The following is a 17,094-nucleotide window of genomic DNA, read 5'->3' as shown; positions in this document are numbered from 1 at the left end:
TGAAAATTTAACAAGCGAGTAAGTACAGGACAGAAGAGGTTTTAGTTTCATGACGAGTTTTTTAAATGGAGCAACTGCAGCTCTGTAATAAACACATTGAGAAAAGTCAGTGAGTCACTACCCATGCAACATGTACAGTCTATTATAAATAGCTCAGCATTCACCTCCATGTCTGCTCTAAAAGAGATTTTTTTTAAATTATATTTTAACCAGCAAATTATTAGGTATAGCTCCTCAGTATTTTTATTACAGGCTCTATCACAGATTCCTTGTGGTCAGCACAACCCTGCCACACAATAAATACCCGTGTATTTATACTGAATAGTTAGACAACACATCACTTCCATCCAGCATCCACAAGAACAGTGGAAAGCATGCACTGTAGATTATTAAATAAAGTTTATATGCCTTACTTGAGTGCATGTAAGTGGGGAAAAAGGGTCCTATTAATATAGTTACCAGGCAGGCAAAAGCATCTTCTTGCTACTGCTGCCCAGAGTCTGCTCCTTTTCCTGGTAACCTCATAAATGTCAAGGAAAAACCCAACTTGTCCTTCTTTATTGGTAGCCAGCAAGAAGTTAATTAGTTTAAAAACATCAACATTTAACGTTATCAGGACATAAAGAGGTACACTCCTTGTAACAAATGTTACAGGCCCTCTATAGATACTTGTTATAACTGTCATTCAGCATCAGCATAGGGAATCAGCTCATTTAAACTGATCATCAAAATCTAACACTTTGACAGAGATTATTATTATATACTGATAAGAGTGAAGGAACTAAAAAAAAAAAAAAAGAGAAGAAAAAACATATGAAGTAAATCTGACGTTTAATTAGAACAAAATTAAAATTTGCTTGATGCCAGCAAAATTCTCTCCACTGTGGTAATTCCTCATGAAAATATTGGTCTGTTTGCATTCTCCAAAAAAAGTAATTTGCTATAATGAAGGTTTCCTTTACAGGAGATTGTGCAGTGGCATTGGGGCAGGTTTAGAGCCAGTTCTATCATGGCAAAACATTTTGCAAGATCTGTCATTTTTCCTTCCAGTTACAATGTTGTGCTTACCAGATCAGAAACCGCCCTTTTAATATAAATGCAGTTGCATTATTAATATAAATTTCAATATATTAATTAATATTATTTATATTTCATACTTATATATATACACACATATAATTAGTTTTAGTTAGTCCTGTGAGGAGCAGGGAGTTAGACTCGATGATCCTTATGGCTCCCTTCCAACTTAAGATATTCTGTGGCTCTATGTTTACATAAAAATAATCTTCAAAAAAAGTAGTCACAAAATATTAAACTAAAGAGCAACTTTTAAACTTTATTTCCTCACTGTAAGCAAATTTCAGCAGAAAAAAATTAAAATTAAAAAAAACCCCACAGCATATCCAAGCACATGCTCCTGCAAATTCAAGAAAAGAGTACCGAAAAACCCACTTCTAGATGCAACACACCTCAAATTTAATTATCTAGTTTATTACACTTCCAGTTTTAGTAGCAGATAATCTAAATTTGTCCTGTTGATAAAAACTGAAGTAAAATTAGTTCCATTATGTTGCACTGCTTTACTGCTGAAATATGGCTGGGTACCCTCAGTGATTAACATTAAGTAGCTTCTACCTGGTTGTTTTTTAAAGCAATGTAATAGAAAAAAAAAATAAAGATCTGTCTTTTGGGGGCACAAAGCACAGCTCCCTTCCTTGTCCCTCCAATCAATAATAGCACTCACACAAACATACTGGAGGAAACTAAACTCTCCTACTGGATTTGCTAAGTTAAGAGGTAAAACATGATGTATTCTTCATGTCTATACCCAACTACCACACTGCCAAGCCGCATTAGCTAAATTAATAGCAAATGAAGCAGATATTGGTTTGTCTTCACTGGACAGTTCCCTAACATAGAAAACCCCAACACATACAAGACTATCCAGAGCAGTTAACCCAAAGGACCAGCTGTGCCACCACCTCTATCAAACCACATGAAACATGAGTGCAAAACGAAGTGGCACATAACAGAGAACTTTTCCCTTTTCACCTCTGCTTAAACCAAACAACAACAAAAATGTAGAACTCTGCTCTCAGAAACCACATGATGCCAGTTTGTTTTGTAGTTCGATACCTTAGTTACATACTCCAACACTGTTTTTCAAATATTTTATTTAAATTTTAGGATAAAAACATGTGTGGAGTCTACAGCATATTGAATAGGCTTCCTCTTACAAGCTTTCCACAAATTTGAACAGCGCAATGTGGTGTACTTTAACAGGAAAACCCTTACTGTCTCCCCCGTAAGTTCGCTCCCTCCTCCACCCCCAACACAGTATTCAGAAGCATTTCATGGCATCAAACACATCTCAAGCCCGCTTTGCAAATCCTTTTGCCTTCTATTTGCAGCCACAGAAGCTCTCATCAACTACAGCTACTGCAAATGCAAAGAAACAACAGCAGAAAAGTAATGAAAATCTTGAATGTAGCTCTCCTAATGGGATGTAACAGCTGGAACAAAGATTTAACACAGCTGGGAAAGCCATCATTTTCTTTTGCAACTGAGAAAATATGTGAACAGCAATGACATGCTTTTCAGAGCAATATCACACTGTCTCAATTACGTCAGAGTAAATCCATTCAGTTTCAAATACAAAGATTATGTCCCTCAGTTGACAACCCTGCTAACTCAAACCCCACTGGTTTGACTCTGAGATAACACACTGACAATAAAGATGCTACAATCGGAATTTAATTAATTCTACTTATGCAAAACCATAGCAAAACTCAACTCATTCATCCAGAGCTGGGTTTGTACAGTAACTTATTTTAGGAGCAAAAGGAAACAATTCTGAAAAAGCAGGGAGACATCAGCTGAGCATTAAGGTGTCTTTTTACAAACCTTTTAAAGAAATAAATAGAGTAATCATTTTAAGAGAGGTACTACAAGAAATACCATATCACTGGCATGAAAACAGCATATTCCCCTTCTCTCTTGCAGAAAATAAAATAAAATAAGACTGTGATACTTCTCTCTGTGTTCAGAGGGGGAAAAAAATAATCCTTTCCCTGCATTCAGGAAGCAGGCCCAAAGAAATGAGGTGTCCCTCTCTTGCTATGCACTTCTGATTTCTCATGCACCGAAAGGAGAAAGTTGTATTTTCACCATCTCTGCGTCTTTTCTTCCCAGTCTTACAAACACTGCAGCACCTGTGGCAGAGTCACCTGAGCGCAGGGGGGCAATGCTGCCCAAGAACTCATCTCTTGCACAAGTAGTGATTCAGTTACAAAAGCATCTCCCCAAAATTTGTACTAACCATAGCAAAGGACAGCTCTGACCCAGCCCAGGTTAGCTCCTTTTTCACCCCATAACCCAGTTCTCCCAAACTCTCTATGCTGTCCCCTTTAATCTCTTTATGAATCATTTCTGTTTGGATTGAGATACAGACTGCAGAGGTGCAGTGGCTGGACTGATGCTGCTGGTTTAATATCGCACAATTCCATTTCCAGAGTAATGACACAATGCTTCACATCCAACTAGCTCTCAAATTTGTGGAAAGCTTGTATGAGGAAATCCATTCAACCTAGAACTCAAAGAGTTTGCAGCAATATCACTAAGTTCCTCCTCAGCTCAGTTACACTGGCAGTGCCAGACTCAATTTCAATTATTCCTGAAATCATGAAGCAGAGGCAAGACCAGGTATGCTCAGATCTTCACTTTGCTTTATCAGGGATCACTGCAGCAGTGAGAACTTCTGATTCAGAGAAGAGACATGAGCACAAGCAGCAGCACCTTCAGGCCATGGCTGCTCCTTTCCCAACCAAGCCAATCACTCCCCGCCTCCCAACCCACAGGTCTTCAATCCACACGCTCCCCAAATTCACTCTTGCAGAAGACAATATCCCCAGCCTTCACAGTTCCTCAGATCTTGAGGCTGCATCCACCACCAGTTGACAGCAATATGCCTAATATAGTCCTCTCATCCATGGCTGTGACACCCTCATTAGCACAGCTCCCACAATCCTGACAGAAGTGATGGCAAACTTTTCCATTTACGCAGTTCAGGGCTGCCATCCCTGCTACCTCTCCTATAACCTCCTGCCATCCCCAGCACAATCTCTGAACTGGTGGTGACTATCCAAAATCCTCCACCAGTGAGTCACATTCCTCTCACCCAGCACTTCAGGCGAGCAATCACATTATCCATCCCAGTTCCAACCCCTGCTTCCTCTAAACACCTTCCCCGCTGCCAGACCCAACCGCAGCGGCTCTGACCTCTGCCCCACAGGCTCTCCAGGACTTCTCCCTCCACATTACAAACACGTGGAGCAGCGGCAGCCCACAACCCCACAGTTCCCCCGCATGTTGAAAAAAGGGGGAACAGGGAACAAGTCCCTCTCAGCACAGGAGGCACAAGCAGCCCTGTTTCTCCATGCACACACAGCCTACACCCACCCCTCCAGGGCACCCTCACCAGCCTCTGCACTCTGTGCACCCCCTCTTCATCTCTCCCCTCCCCGCAACACTCACAGATCCAGCAGCAGCACTGGCAGCCCCCTCTGCTCATACATCACTGCTGCCCTCCCCATCCTCCCCGCCATGTTACACCCTCCCTGCCCCACATGTGGGGCAGCAAAGGGCTCCACACACACAGACTCGCAACCCTCCAACCACACCAATGCTCCCTGTGTTCAGGCCCCGCAGCTACCCTGACAGCCTCCCTCTCCCCACATACCACTCCCCACACACCCCCTGATCCCACAGGACAATGCCACCCCCTTCTTGACATTCCCACACCCAGCAGACCCCTACCACCCTCTCATCCCCCCAGTCAGTATTACTGGACATCCTATCCTCCCACAGCCCCTATCCTGCAGGTGTCAGTAGGTCATCTGCCCCCCTCAGTACATCCACTGCAGGCTCTGCAGGGATGCAGACAACCCCGAGGGACACACAACATCCTCTGTCACATCCCCACCCATGATACTTGCTGCCCCTTCCCCACCCTGTCCACAAAAACACTCCATACTGCTGTGTGCCCCAGCCAGCAGTCCTTGCACTCACTCCCAGACCTCTCTTCTTTCTCTTCTCTTACTTGGCGTAAACTCACCCCTTCCACACTCCCACCCCAGCCTCACCCCAAATCCAGCGAGGCCGCCTTGGGCATCCTGCCCCCCCCACCCCAGCATCACTCCCAGCTCCTTCTGCATGTGCCACCTCAATGGCAGCACTGGCTAACTCCAGTCCCCCACATATCCAGCCAAAGCTCTTCCACTGCACCCACACACACACACCCCTCATGCCATGTGTACCAAAGTTATCCCCAGCCCCATCCCTCCCCATTCTCCATACACATACTCCACACCTCCCATATGCAGCTCCATCCCGTGCACTACAGCTCCACCTCCCCCTGAAAACACCCTAGTGCACCCCTGCCCTCACACACTGTGGCCCCGCAGGCCCCATACACACATTCCCAGCCCCACGTAGCATCACCCAGCCCCCTGTACGCACACACACCCAGCCTCATGTATATGGCCCCATGCTGTACTGGTACTTGTGCGTCCTTGACACCAGGCACCACAGCCCCACATTATCCCAACACCCGTACACCCTGACTCCACACCACGTAGCACATGTGCATCCCCGCCAGCACTAAAGCCCTACACCTCCCCTTGCACACATGCACCTTCAGCCCCACAAACCGCTGTCCCCTTACACGTATATACCCATCTCAGTGCACTCCAGCCCTAGCAATAGCATTTCCAGCCTCCTCCAGCCTCAAGCAGAAGGAGGGTAGATTTAGATTAGATATTAGAAAGAAATTCTTTACTGTTAGAGTGGTGAGGCACTGGAACAGGTTGCCCAGAGAGGTTGTGGCTGCCCCATCCCTGGAAGTGTTTAAGACCAGATTGGATGAGGTTTTGGGCAACGTGGTCTAGTGGAGGGTGTCCCTGTCCATGTCACAGGGGGTTGGAACTAGATGGTCTTTGAGGTCCCTTCCAACCCAAACCATTCTATGATTCTATGTCTCTCTCCCCATGCAGGTGACTCCACCGACCCCAGGCACACTTCTCAGACTCCATGCACTGCAGCTCCACCTCTTTCCTCCTTACACACACCCTAGACACGTGCATTACAGGCCCAGCTGTAGGGTTAGCACCTCCCGCTGCCCTGCCCCATACACCCAGCCCAAACCCTACACCTTACAGCTTCAGCACTTCCTCTTGTGCCCACATCCTGGACCCTACACACACATCCCCACCTGCAGTGAGCCCCCACAGCCTCCTCAGCACTCCTCCCTGGGCACAGACTCTGACCCAGAGATGAGCCAGGACAACACAGTAGCATCATTACATCCTCTCATGCACACATCCCACCCAGCAAGAGGGCTGGTTGCCCCTTCTCCCAGATTCAAACCACTACAGCCCCAGCAGCCCCACCTCCCCCTCCTGTACACACACAAACTAGTACCCCGCTCAGAGGAAAGGGGGGCAGCACCCCCATCTCCCCACACCCCTGACCCACAGCCTCACAGCTCCATTTCCCCCAAGTCCACAGCCCCCCGCTCCTCACCCGTGCCCACACCCCAGATCCACTGCCCCACAGCCCGCCTCTCCCTCACACTAAGGCCCCTGTGCACCAGTACTGCCCCACAGCTTCCCCCCTCATCCTCTCAGCCCCCTGCACTGCTCCACTGCATGGTTCCCCTTGATCTTCCCCGAAGTGGAGTACCCCACAGCCCCCACCACTGCCCTATACCCTGATCTCCCCCATGCCCTCTCCTCCCTGCCACTGACCACTTCCCCACGCTCTCTCCCTACAGAGCTGCCCCAAAGGACACCTCCCCATGCCGCTACAACGCTGCCCCACAGCCTGGTCTCCCCCATGCTTGCACCTCACACCCGCTGCCCCACAGCCCCCAGCACTGCCCCCAGCCCACCTCCCCATGCCCTCCTGCACTGCCCCACAGCCCCCATCTCCATGACCCTCCTCCTGCAAAGCACTCCCCAGCCCCCAGCACTGCCCTACAGCCTCCCACCCCACAGCTGCCCTCCCCATGCCTTCCGCAGTGCTACCCCACAGCCTTCCTCCACAGGCTCTCCTCCCCAGGGCCCACAGCACTGCTCTGCAGCCCCCCTTCACAGAACGGCCGAGGCTGGCAGGGACTTATGGAGGTCACTTGGTCCAGACCCCCTGCTCAAGCAGGGCCACCCACAGCCGGCTTCCCAGGGCCGTGTCCAGACGGTAACGACTACGTCCTTTGTCGCAGCCCCTCTCCCCACAGCACTGCCCCTCTCCCCAGACCCCAGCCCGCACTCACAGAGCTCGCAGTAGCGGTGGCAGCCCCGGCCCAGCCCCTGCAGGTACCGCTGCAGCACGTCGGTGAGGAGATCGCAGGCCGAGACCTGCACCGAATCCCAACCCAGCGCCTGGCAAATCTGCGCCACCGACACCCGCAGCAGCCACCGCGAGTAGGTCTCGCACATGCCGGCTCGGCTCGGCGCGGTGCCGCCCGGGCCCGCCGCCCGCCCTGGGCCGGGAGGGCCGAGGGGAGACTCACGCACAGCCCGCCGCCGCCGCCGCCATCTTGGCGCCGCGCCTCCTCACCGCCCGCGCCAGGCCAGGCCGCTCCAGCGCCGAGCGCATCGAGCGGGGAACGTCGAGTCGCATCGAGCGCTCGGCCGTCGTCAGGGGGGGCGGGACGGAGGGGGATGTGGCGATGGCGGAGACGGGTCTTGGCGCGGAGCGGTTCGAGTTCCCCAAGAAACCCCGAAATCGGAGTTTTCCGCAGCGGTGTGAGGAAAAGTTGACGTCAGGCGTCCTTTCGGAGCGCTGTAAGGTGGCGGGCCCTGGGTTGAGCTTCCCCAAAGGCGAGGGGCCACCGCCGGCCCCGCTCCTCCGCAGAGCCAAAGCGGCCGAGCAGGGGCCGTGCCCGTGAGGCGCTGGAGCAGAACCCAGGCGCGTTATTTAAACAAGCAGCGATGCCACCTGTTACCAGGAAGCTGAAAACTCTTGGTCAAAACAGTTTATCCGAAGCCTTGTTTGATTATTTTTCATTTTTTTCGGCTGGAGAAGGCAAACGCCAGCCCTCACCATCGCTGGGTTTCCCCTCTGCTGTGGGACCTAAGGTGTCCTCAGGCGGCTCGCACCCAGACATCCGACATTTGCTGTCAAGACCTTGCCATTGAGTCTTTTGGGCGAAGCCTTTTAATTACTTTTTATGCTAATCCTGTCAGTTGGTCACTTTTTGGTTTGGAGATCACGGTTTTGGGCTGTCGGGTCCCACCACGTCACTCCACCGCTGTACAGCCTCACCACGTGTTGACGTATGTCACACGTATGGCCAACGCTGCAGCAGGTTTGTTCCCGAGCAGCCTCCTGCGCAGGAGCTAATTCTCAGGGAATCTGAGAAATAGGAGAGGACATTTAGTGTAAGAGAATCCTTTGAGAGCGAAGAGACTTCAGGAGACAGGAAGGAGCCTGATTCAAGACACTTTAATACAAACTTGACTTTAATGACTTATAGGGGATATTTCTCCTTTGCAGCAAAAATAAGGCTGATTTGTTACATTTCTCTCTAATTTCAGTAATTCCTCCAGAGCTAAGAAAACTTCTGTGAATCTCTTCTGCAGCTGCACTTTTTTGCACATGGTAGAACCACAAAAAAAAAAAAATTAAAAAAAATATTGCTTTTAAGAGCCAGTATCAGCCAAATCGAAGGGAATTTTGGGGCATGTTTTGGGGGAAGAACCTTGCAAGGTCACCTGTACGTAGACAGGTATATAAATTATTATACATATACATATATAAGGCCAAGATGGCTTAGGCAGTAGAAACATCAGCTTTGGGAACAGATGTAGCAAAATTGCTAACAATGAGGAAAAAGTGTTTATTTGAAGGGGAAAAAAAGAAAAAAAAAAAAACACATGGAAAGGATGAAACTATGGTGGCAAAAAGGAGGATCCAGAAACAAAGATAACAGTTACTGAGTGGTGTGGGAGGTAGAATGAGGAGCAACAGAGCTGTTACTCAATGGTGGCTGTGTATACACTAGCAGTACAAGTGCTAAACTGTATCTTGGTAATTGTAACTAATCAGAGCATGAAGAACAGAATTGTAAATAATAGTGGTCTATTATTAGAAGTTACTTAGTTCACCAATTAGCTCTCTGATTTATTAGACCATTGGTAGCACGTTGGTTAGTCGGTAAACAGACCAGCCTGCGACCTGAGGCGAGGGGGTGCAGGATGAAGCCCTGCAGCTCACCATTTTTCAGGGCGGGTGCTTGTTCTTTGCTCGCTCCCTTCTTTGGGGAGCTCTGGGCAGTTCTGAACTCCTACTGTTATACCATACTACTACCATTTCTTTCTTACGCTTCTGCTATATTCTTATTTTTTATGTTTTATCCTTTCTCGCATTCCTGTCATGCCCAGTGAGGGCCGAGAACTGGCACTGTGGTGTTATAGAGCATGCAAATATATATACACGCACACTGACCAATGGTAAAAACCGTATGCGTTCTAAATAAACAGTCAGTGTTCCAACTGCACCTTGCAGAGAGGTTATTCCATAATCTCCTTCAGCACAACGTACACAACAAACCAACACTTTTAAACACAAGGTGAGGGCAGGCAACCGTGTCCACTTTTCAAACAAACACCTGCCTATATGTTCTGCACGCCAGATACATCACAAAAATGTAAAGCACAGCTTTTAAAAACTGCATTTCAAACAGTAACCAAGTCAAATCCAGATATTTAGACATCAAGAGCATTTAGTCCATGGACAACCAAGAACATTTGTTTCATGTAGGTGGTTTATTGTAAGAATTTACAGATTTCTGAGGCTTTACCACTTCTTCGCAAAATAACAGAGAAGTCTTGTTAACACAGTCACAGGCAGGTTAGACCACGTGCTCAGAAGAGCTCTTCTTCACCTGTAAGGAAAATTGAAGCAAATTAAACCCCTTTCATTTATTTAAAACTTTTGTCTCCTCCAATTTGAATACTTCAACTCACTAATATTCCTTACACCCCCCCCTTCTTTATCAAGTCTATTTTTCTTTTAAGTTTTAAATTTTGAATATGCTTGTTTTGCTACAGAAACCTCTTTAGGTACAACGTCTTACATACAGACATTTTTAAGTCATTGCATAAGGTCAGGGCACTGTGAAAAAATTAAAACAGCAATTGCAAATGAATCCAATAACCCAGAAAATTATGTCAAATGTTGATGTACACTATCAGGGACATATTTTGCTTAAAATTATTGACACTTAAGAACTTTTTGTTCAGACAGATTCAAACTAGCAACAGGCAGTTTCCCAGGGAAGAGAAGCTTGTCCACTCAATAAAACCGAGTTCTGATTGCCTCATTTGACTTCCAAGATTTCCTGTGTTAATTCATTTTAAAACACAATCTAGTTTCTATTTCATAACTTTACCTCTTGGATTTGGCTGAACCGCTTTTTCCGATTAATCCCTGGTTATGGTATTACGAGAAAAAACAGAACAAGCAGGTTAGGAAGCAAATCATGCAAATTCAGGCAGAACTATGCATGTATTTATGACTGTAAATGTATTGTGAGGAGCACAATACAGCACGTAACTGCTATATGGTATGTATTCCAGGCATTTTGTAAACACACAGAACATTAACACATCTGAGTATAGCACAAATTTTTAGCTGTTAGATGTAATACACATTAGCTACACGCAGTTACAAATTGTGGTCTAAACCCACACATTTGTAACCTGCAGTACACACCTTCACAAAACCTTTCTCAAGGAAATAAGCAAATTACTGAACTTAAAGTAAAATACACATTCAGTATCAACAGACTCTGGAAATTCCCTCCTTCTTCTGACCTCAATCCCTCAGCTTCTGACCACCACCCCAGGCTGCTTTACCCAAAAGCATTTTAGTCACTTGAGTTGCTCCCCCCCACCCGACACTACTGGGCCATTTGAGCAGACAAAGGAGAAGCCCAGGCAGAAAGGAGGAGTGGGGAAACCCACTGCCTGTTCAGGCAAGGGTGTGTGTTGAGGCTAAAAATCTATTTTACCAGCTTTTACAGTTTATTTGGCCAAAAAAGACTGCCAAACTTCACACTTGTTAGTAGAACTGCGTAAGCTGAAGAACTTGGGAGCCATGCCACGGACTGTCTTCCCTTCGGTTTCAGGACCTACGTGCCATAACCTTTCCCTGACTGAAGCAGGACGTACAAGCATTATACCACTTCACAACAACTCCTACTTCACATTTACGCAGGTACTCACAGAGCAGCAGCACCAGAGATGATCTCAATAAGCTCCTTGGTAATGACGGCTTGACGGGTACGGTTGAACGTCAATGTCAATTTGTCAATCATCTCAGCTAGAAAAAATTAAGGTTGGAATTTAAACATAAAATAACTATTTAAATACAGATAAGGAGAAGCTGTATGAACAGAATACCAAACAGTCTTGTAAATCCATGCAAACAATCAAGAGTCTTACTGCACTTCTCATATTTTTTTCCCTACAAATAACACTACTAGTAGACAATCTAGAAACTTGGTAATTTGGCTTGAGGCATCAGTTAAACATCTGAAGAACAGCTGACAGACTAGTAAATACTATGGTGTGACATAGCTTATTTTAACATAACACAAACATGCGTTATTTTCCTTTTAAGTTAGATGTCACTGTCAATAAACTCCATTGTATTTCCTTCAAGTTACTGTTGTTCTGGCAAAGGCAGCCAGATTTTTTTTAATTCTTTTTTCTTCAGATTTTTTTTTTTTTTAAATGCAGAAGGTATCACCTCTTTCTACAGTCAGCAAAGGGCCATGCCTACGGTTCCAGGTAGCCCAACTGCATATCACATGGGCTTCACTCAGTCACTGGTAGCCTTTATGCAACACGACCTTCTCAGGACTGAGGTCTTACCACCATGCTACGTGAAAAGCTACTAGCTGTCTCCCACTAATACCCACTGCACACTCTGCACTGCACTCGGTTTGGACACCTTCCAAGGGACACTTGTATATTCTCAACTTGCTGCATGACAGGTGGTAAAGTATTTAACCCACCCTTAAATTGGTGCAGTACTAATTACATTGGTAATTGTAGGTACAGGTTTCTAAAAATTTTGGAAATCCTCAGACCAGCCACACGAGAAGAGCGTAAAGAATATTTGCCATTACAAGATTTAGTGTTTCATATTCTTACTGAAGAATCTGTTATTTCACCTCCAGTTCCCTAGTCCTGTTTCTCAGATACCTGACAGCAATCCCTCTTTCCAGGGACTAAATAAGGTTCATGTGTTCAGAAAAGAATCCCAGTTGAACAGGTTCAGAAAAAAAAGATTCAAAATAGAATTAAGTGAGAAACCAGCTCATTTCTTATAATTTTGGAAACAAAGAATTACACAAAGGGAGGTCAGTACTCTCATGCTAAACTACTGAAGTCCTGGGAAACCCACAGAGTAGACTTACAAGCATTTTTGCTAGCATTGTCCATAGCAGTCATCCTAGCACTCTGCTCACTGGTGGTGGATTCTTTCAGGGAGTAGTACAGAATGTTTGCTAGTGTAAATTCCTGGTAGTTTCTCAGCACATCAGCATCAATATCATCATAGATACTCAGGCTTTCTGTAAAATATGAAAGAGCAGACTTAGATATACTACTTCTAGCAAAACAATATAATGCCGTGCGAAAGACTATTATGGTAGCTTGTTTCTCTACTTAAGGCAACGCAAAGGCATTTTCTCTACATACAATGTGTACTTTCATAACAAAGTATTAAACAGCAGAGATATTATTTTATGTGTTTTAATTCACTTTAACATTAGCAAAGTCAGATTCTGACCACGGCCAAATACATTATTGGTGTATTATGTTTAATCTTCCCAGACAACGCTGCAGAATCATTCTGGGGTATTTTTACTGAGTAACGCGAAATTAGTCTGCATCCAGGCTGTTCAGTGCTGAAAACATCAGAACTGAGAGTATAGCTTACGCATAATTCTTGCTTGAGGGAGAATCTCAAATAAAAATTAGTACAACTGTTCATTTTAACCTCCTTGCCCCACAGCACCTTTGACAGGTCAGCCTTGGACCACCAAGATAAAACAACCTGTTGAACTTACAACACACGCACCATTATAAAATGTTTTCATACCACAATCTCATGTTCACAGTAGTTTTTCTGTGATTTATCACTTCACACAACTGGTGGTTTCTAGTTCACTACTTACCAGAACCAGCAACTGTTTCAAGGGAGAAGATGGGTTTTTCATCAGTCTTGTAGGAGATGACAGACCTGTATAAAAATAGCGTAATAGGCTCTTCAGTCCAACAAACCCTAAATTGAGCGCTTCAAATCAAATTAGAATGGACAACTTTTGACAACTTCCAAAGTTCTGCAATAATCCCAATGAAGAGACCTCAGATACCACGCGGATATGATGATGTGCTGACTGTAAATGTAACAGCACCCACTATACAAGTAAAAAGATAATTCCAGCCACAACGATTTAAAAAAACCCAACCAACAGCTCTTCACACACAACAAAATACAGTCCTTCCTCAAGAAATAAACACAAGTCACAGTCAGTTTTCACATTACTTCATCAGGCCAACGTGCTGTTTGAAGCCTTCTACCCAATATTTTTCCAGTGCAGTTTCAGTTTAATCTTACCTGAACCGATTGTAAATGACAGAGCCTTCATCAAATTCATACCCAGAGTTTAACAACTCTGTGGCAATGACTGAAGCATCTCCAAAGCTCGGAGGTCTTCGTCCCACTTCTTTGAATGTCAGGAGGATGTAATTGCCATGTGTCCTGCAGTAACATCAAATCTGTGTTAGAACAAGTGGATGCTCTAATGCACAACTTCGTGGCAGCAAGACTTACTAGTGTTCAGAACTAAGCATTTTATTGAATTAGGGTCTGAGAGAAATTTTGCCTTTTTTCAGTTAAACTATTACGATAGCTTCATGATAAACACACACTTGTAGCAGTGCTAGTGTTACTAGCTTTCACACTTTTATTTCAAAAATGTAATAGTACTGTGCAGCAGTCTCATGAATGTCCAGATGACCAAAACGCATGTTATAATATTTGCAATTTTTTAAAGGAACTTTAATTTAGCGCAGTTCCATTAAATGCAATTGTCTGTGAATGCCACACGGCTTTCTGAGCAGTCTTGAAATTCCTATAACAGAAAATAAACAAAACCACCAGACCAAACCCTTCTCCTTTTTACCTCTGAAGTAGACCTCTGATCTTGTCACCTACTCCAACCACCATAACTTCTTTCCCTGCATTTGAGAGGTTGGTAATCTCATTCTTCAAGGTTTTAGCAATAGATGTATGGATAGCACCACACAGACCTCGATCAGAGGACACACCAATAAGGAGGTGCTTCTTCTTGTCCTCAGGGGCCTTTATTTCCGCTTTCTCATAGAGAGCTAAAAAAAAAAAAAGATGGATAAATTACTCAAGGGTGCCAGGAAGCAAATATATCAAAATACCTTTGAATTATTCTAACTAAAACAATCTCCAAAGGGGTTCGCAATCACAGCCATATGAATTTTATCTCCCTCACAATCATTCGATTTTGTACGTGATTTGACCAGAGGTGACAAAGAAAAAACTCAGAGCCAGCCACATCTCTCCATCGGCTATCACACAATCAGCACCATGACTCAGATAAGTTCACCGTGCAAGTCCACTGCCTCGGGAGGACGTGCAGCTCATGAGTTCGCAGGGAGGTCTGGCAGTAGCCAAGGACACAACTCCATTGACAGATAGAAGCAGGCCAGAAATTCTGAGTTATGGTGCCTTTATGACTAACGAAAACAATCACACAAAGTTAATTGACTTGGCAGAAATCATAAGGAATTTCACATTAGAACTCTTAAAAATCACTTCCCATAAATTATAAGGAATCCTTAAGGAGACATTGGCCTAGAGATACAAATTCTTTCAGAAAAAATCTACAAAAAGGTTAAAAACTGTAGGCATTTTATCACCACCATGAAAGCCCTCCTCTCTGTTCCCACATCACCCAGCACAAGAATCTTCTCTCACCCAGTGCTCCTGTTCCATAGACTCTAGCAGGCTTCAGCTCCCTCTCAGCTCTTGCATATTTTGCTGCAGAAACCATCTTCATGGACTTTGTAATTTTCTGAATGTTCTTGATGGACTTCAAACGCCTGGTAACTACAAAGTTAATAGTTGAAGGTCGTGGGCTGTACTGGGCAGAATGACATCGATACTAAGCAATAAAATGCTAGCAACAGCCATCAAAAAATATCCTGTCAAGTTCTTCGAAGAGAAAGTAAATAAACAAACAATGCACAAATAAACTTCCTGAAAGACCTTAATATTTACAGTAATAAAGTAGTAAGAGTAGTAATCTGGGTAAGCCAAATGCATCTTTACAATAGATATGTTTTTACCTCCAGGCATAACATTTATTTATTAGTTAGTCCAACATAAAATCTATTTCCTATTCTCTTTCCTTCCACTTCTACCTGTGTCACAAAAATATCACTTGAGGTATATCGTCCTCTTTTCCCAGATGACAGGGAGAGGAAACAAACATCAAAAAAAGACCTCACAGTAAGAAGACACAGAATAAAATTCCTCCTTTGTTTAGACCGTGGCAAAATGAGACTCATAAAAATACTGATGCAAGAAGAGGACAAAACAGGTGTCCTGTAAACAAGTGCAACTCCAAGACAATATCCCTGTATAAGAACCTATGAGGAATGGCTTAGAGAAGCATTATCAAAGTGAAACAATTCAGTCAACCTTTTTGCCCCCAATATTGGATAAATGCACAGGGAAATAAACATAACAGAAAACAAATTAATTCTTAAAGGTGAGCAAAAATCTGGTTTAGTACATATGATAACATTATTTTTAAAATATGTTCGAGTAAAACTATGTTGATTTACTGAAATGACAGTTAAATTAGTGCTAAAACCATTCTAAGCAATACCTTTTCTGAAGGACACTTGCTTAATATAAGAAGTGCTAGACGCTTGTATATAAATGTTATGGCGTATCACAAACAATTTATCCAACAGAGGCTAACCAAAATTCTATTTTAACATACAGTTTTCCTGCAACACTTTCCCTCTCTCAAAAGCAAACAAAACCAGTACTTACTGTCTTTTAGAGTTGCCATATTCCTGACTTGGCCCCTGAAAATGAATGCAGGAGAAATTAGGATAGTTCACTAGTTCTCCAGCAAATCAACACCTGTCAAGGACAGGTCCCTTTCAGAGGGACGAAAATTTAAGAACTGCCGTTTGTTAAAAAGCATCTGTGGCAGGACAAGCCTCTTTAAACCGCCCCTTGTATGCGTACCTTCCATCCTTCCCTGCATCTCCTATATCATTTAATACATTATCCACTGCCTTGGATAATAACACGACATAAACGAGGGCCGGACAACAGGGCATCAGAAGGATACAACTGCTTTTGAAAAACCATTAAAACGAAGCAGAGGAGATTACACCATTTCCTGAGATGCACCGCTTGTCATCTCCAAAGCTGTCCTTGTTAGTCCTCTCGCCTCGCCCATTCACCCCCGCGGCCGAGCGCCCGTTCCCTACGAGCTCCCGTCTCCCCGTCGCCCTCCCCCACAGAGCCGCGGCTGAGAGGACGGAGCCTCCGTCCCCGGCAGGTCACCGTCGTGCCCCAGACAGGCCGCTTGCCCTCAGCCTCACGGTCACCGCTCCTCCAGCTACACCGGACCCCATAGCACCTCAGGGCTTGGCCCGGCCGACGGTCCCCCACCCCTGAGGGCTGCACGGCTGAGGGGAGCGTCGTCCCCTCAGCCTCCACCAGGGCCGGCTCCAGCCTCTCGGCCGCCCCAGGGGGCTGCCTCACCGCTTGCCCCCACCACCGGGACGCACCCCTCCATCCCCACACGGCCCTTCCCGGCCCGCACCCCCGTCCGTTACCATTGCGGCTGGTAAAGCGCGACAGCAGCCCCCCGGGCGAACATGGCGGCGCCTCCACCACAGCCCCGCTGAAGGTCAGCGCGCCCGCACCGCGCATGCGCGCAGCCGAGCCCGGCAGAAGCGG

At 45.4% G+C, this 17,094-nt stretch overlaps 2 protein-coding genes across 4 annotated transcripts in view; both read right to left on the bottom strand.

Moving 5' to 3' along the window:
• Positions 1–7,628, bottom strand: part of TAF3 (TATA-box binding protein associated factor 3) — a 118,920-nt gene extending 111,292 nt beyond the window's left edge. The window contains exon 1 of the mRNA XM_075761803.1: positions 7,328–7,628. Within this exon, the coding sequence (XP_075617918.1) occupies positions 7,328–7,493 (166 nt within the window). The 5' untranslated portion in view covers positions 7,494–7,628. The remainder of the gene's footprint in view (positions 1–7,327) is intronic.
• Positions 7,629–9,805: 2,177 nt separating this feature from the next.
• ATP5F1C (ATP synthase F1 subunit gamma) lies at positions 9,806–17,089 on the bottom strand. Of its 3 annotated transcripts, XM_075761506.1 has the most exons (10): positions 16,971–17,089; positions 16,171–16,205; positions 15,085–15,216; positions 14,258–14,462; positions 13,690–13,833; positions 13,247–13,311; positions 12,485–12,640; positions 11,286–11,382; positions 10,451–10,488; positions 9,806–9,943 (listed from the first exon to the last, which is right to left on the bottom strand). In XM_075761506.1, the coding sequence occupies exons 1-9, from the start codon at positions 17,012–17,014 to the stop codon at positions 10,482–10,484; spliced, it is 885 nt and encodes a 294-aa protein (XP_075617621.1). In that variant the 5' UTR covers positions 17,015–17,089; the 3' UTR covers positions 9,806–9,943; positions 10,451–10,481. The 3 variants fall into 3 exon arrangements, with proteins under 3 accessions (XP_075617621.1, XP_075617707.1, XP_075617796.1); XM_075761592.1 differs by lacking the exon at positions 10,451–10,488; XM_075761681.1 differs by lacking the exons at positions 9,806–9,943; positions 10,451–10,488 and having other exon boundaries at positions 11,282–11,382.
• Positions 17,090–17,094: the final 5 nt, after the last annotated feature.

This window comes from Balearica regulorum, chromosome 1 (assembly GCF_011004875.1).
Source record: "Balearica regulorum gibbericeps isolate bBalReg1 chromosome 1, bBalReg1.pri, whole genome shotgun sequence".
In the NCBI taxonomy this organism is placed as follows: Eukaryota; Metazoa; Chordata; class Aves; order Gruiformes; family Gruidae; genus Balearica; species Balearica regulorum.
Note: the sequence above shows the minus strand (reverse complement) of the source record. Positions and strands in the feature narration are given on the sequence as shown.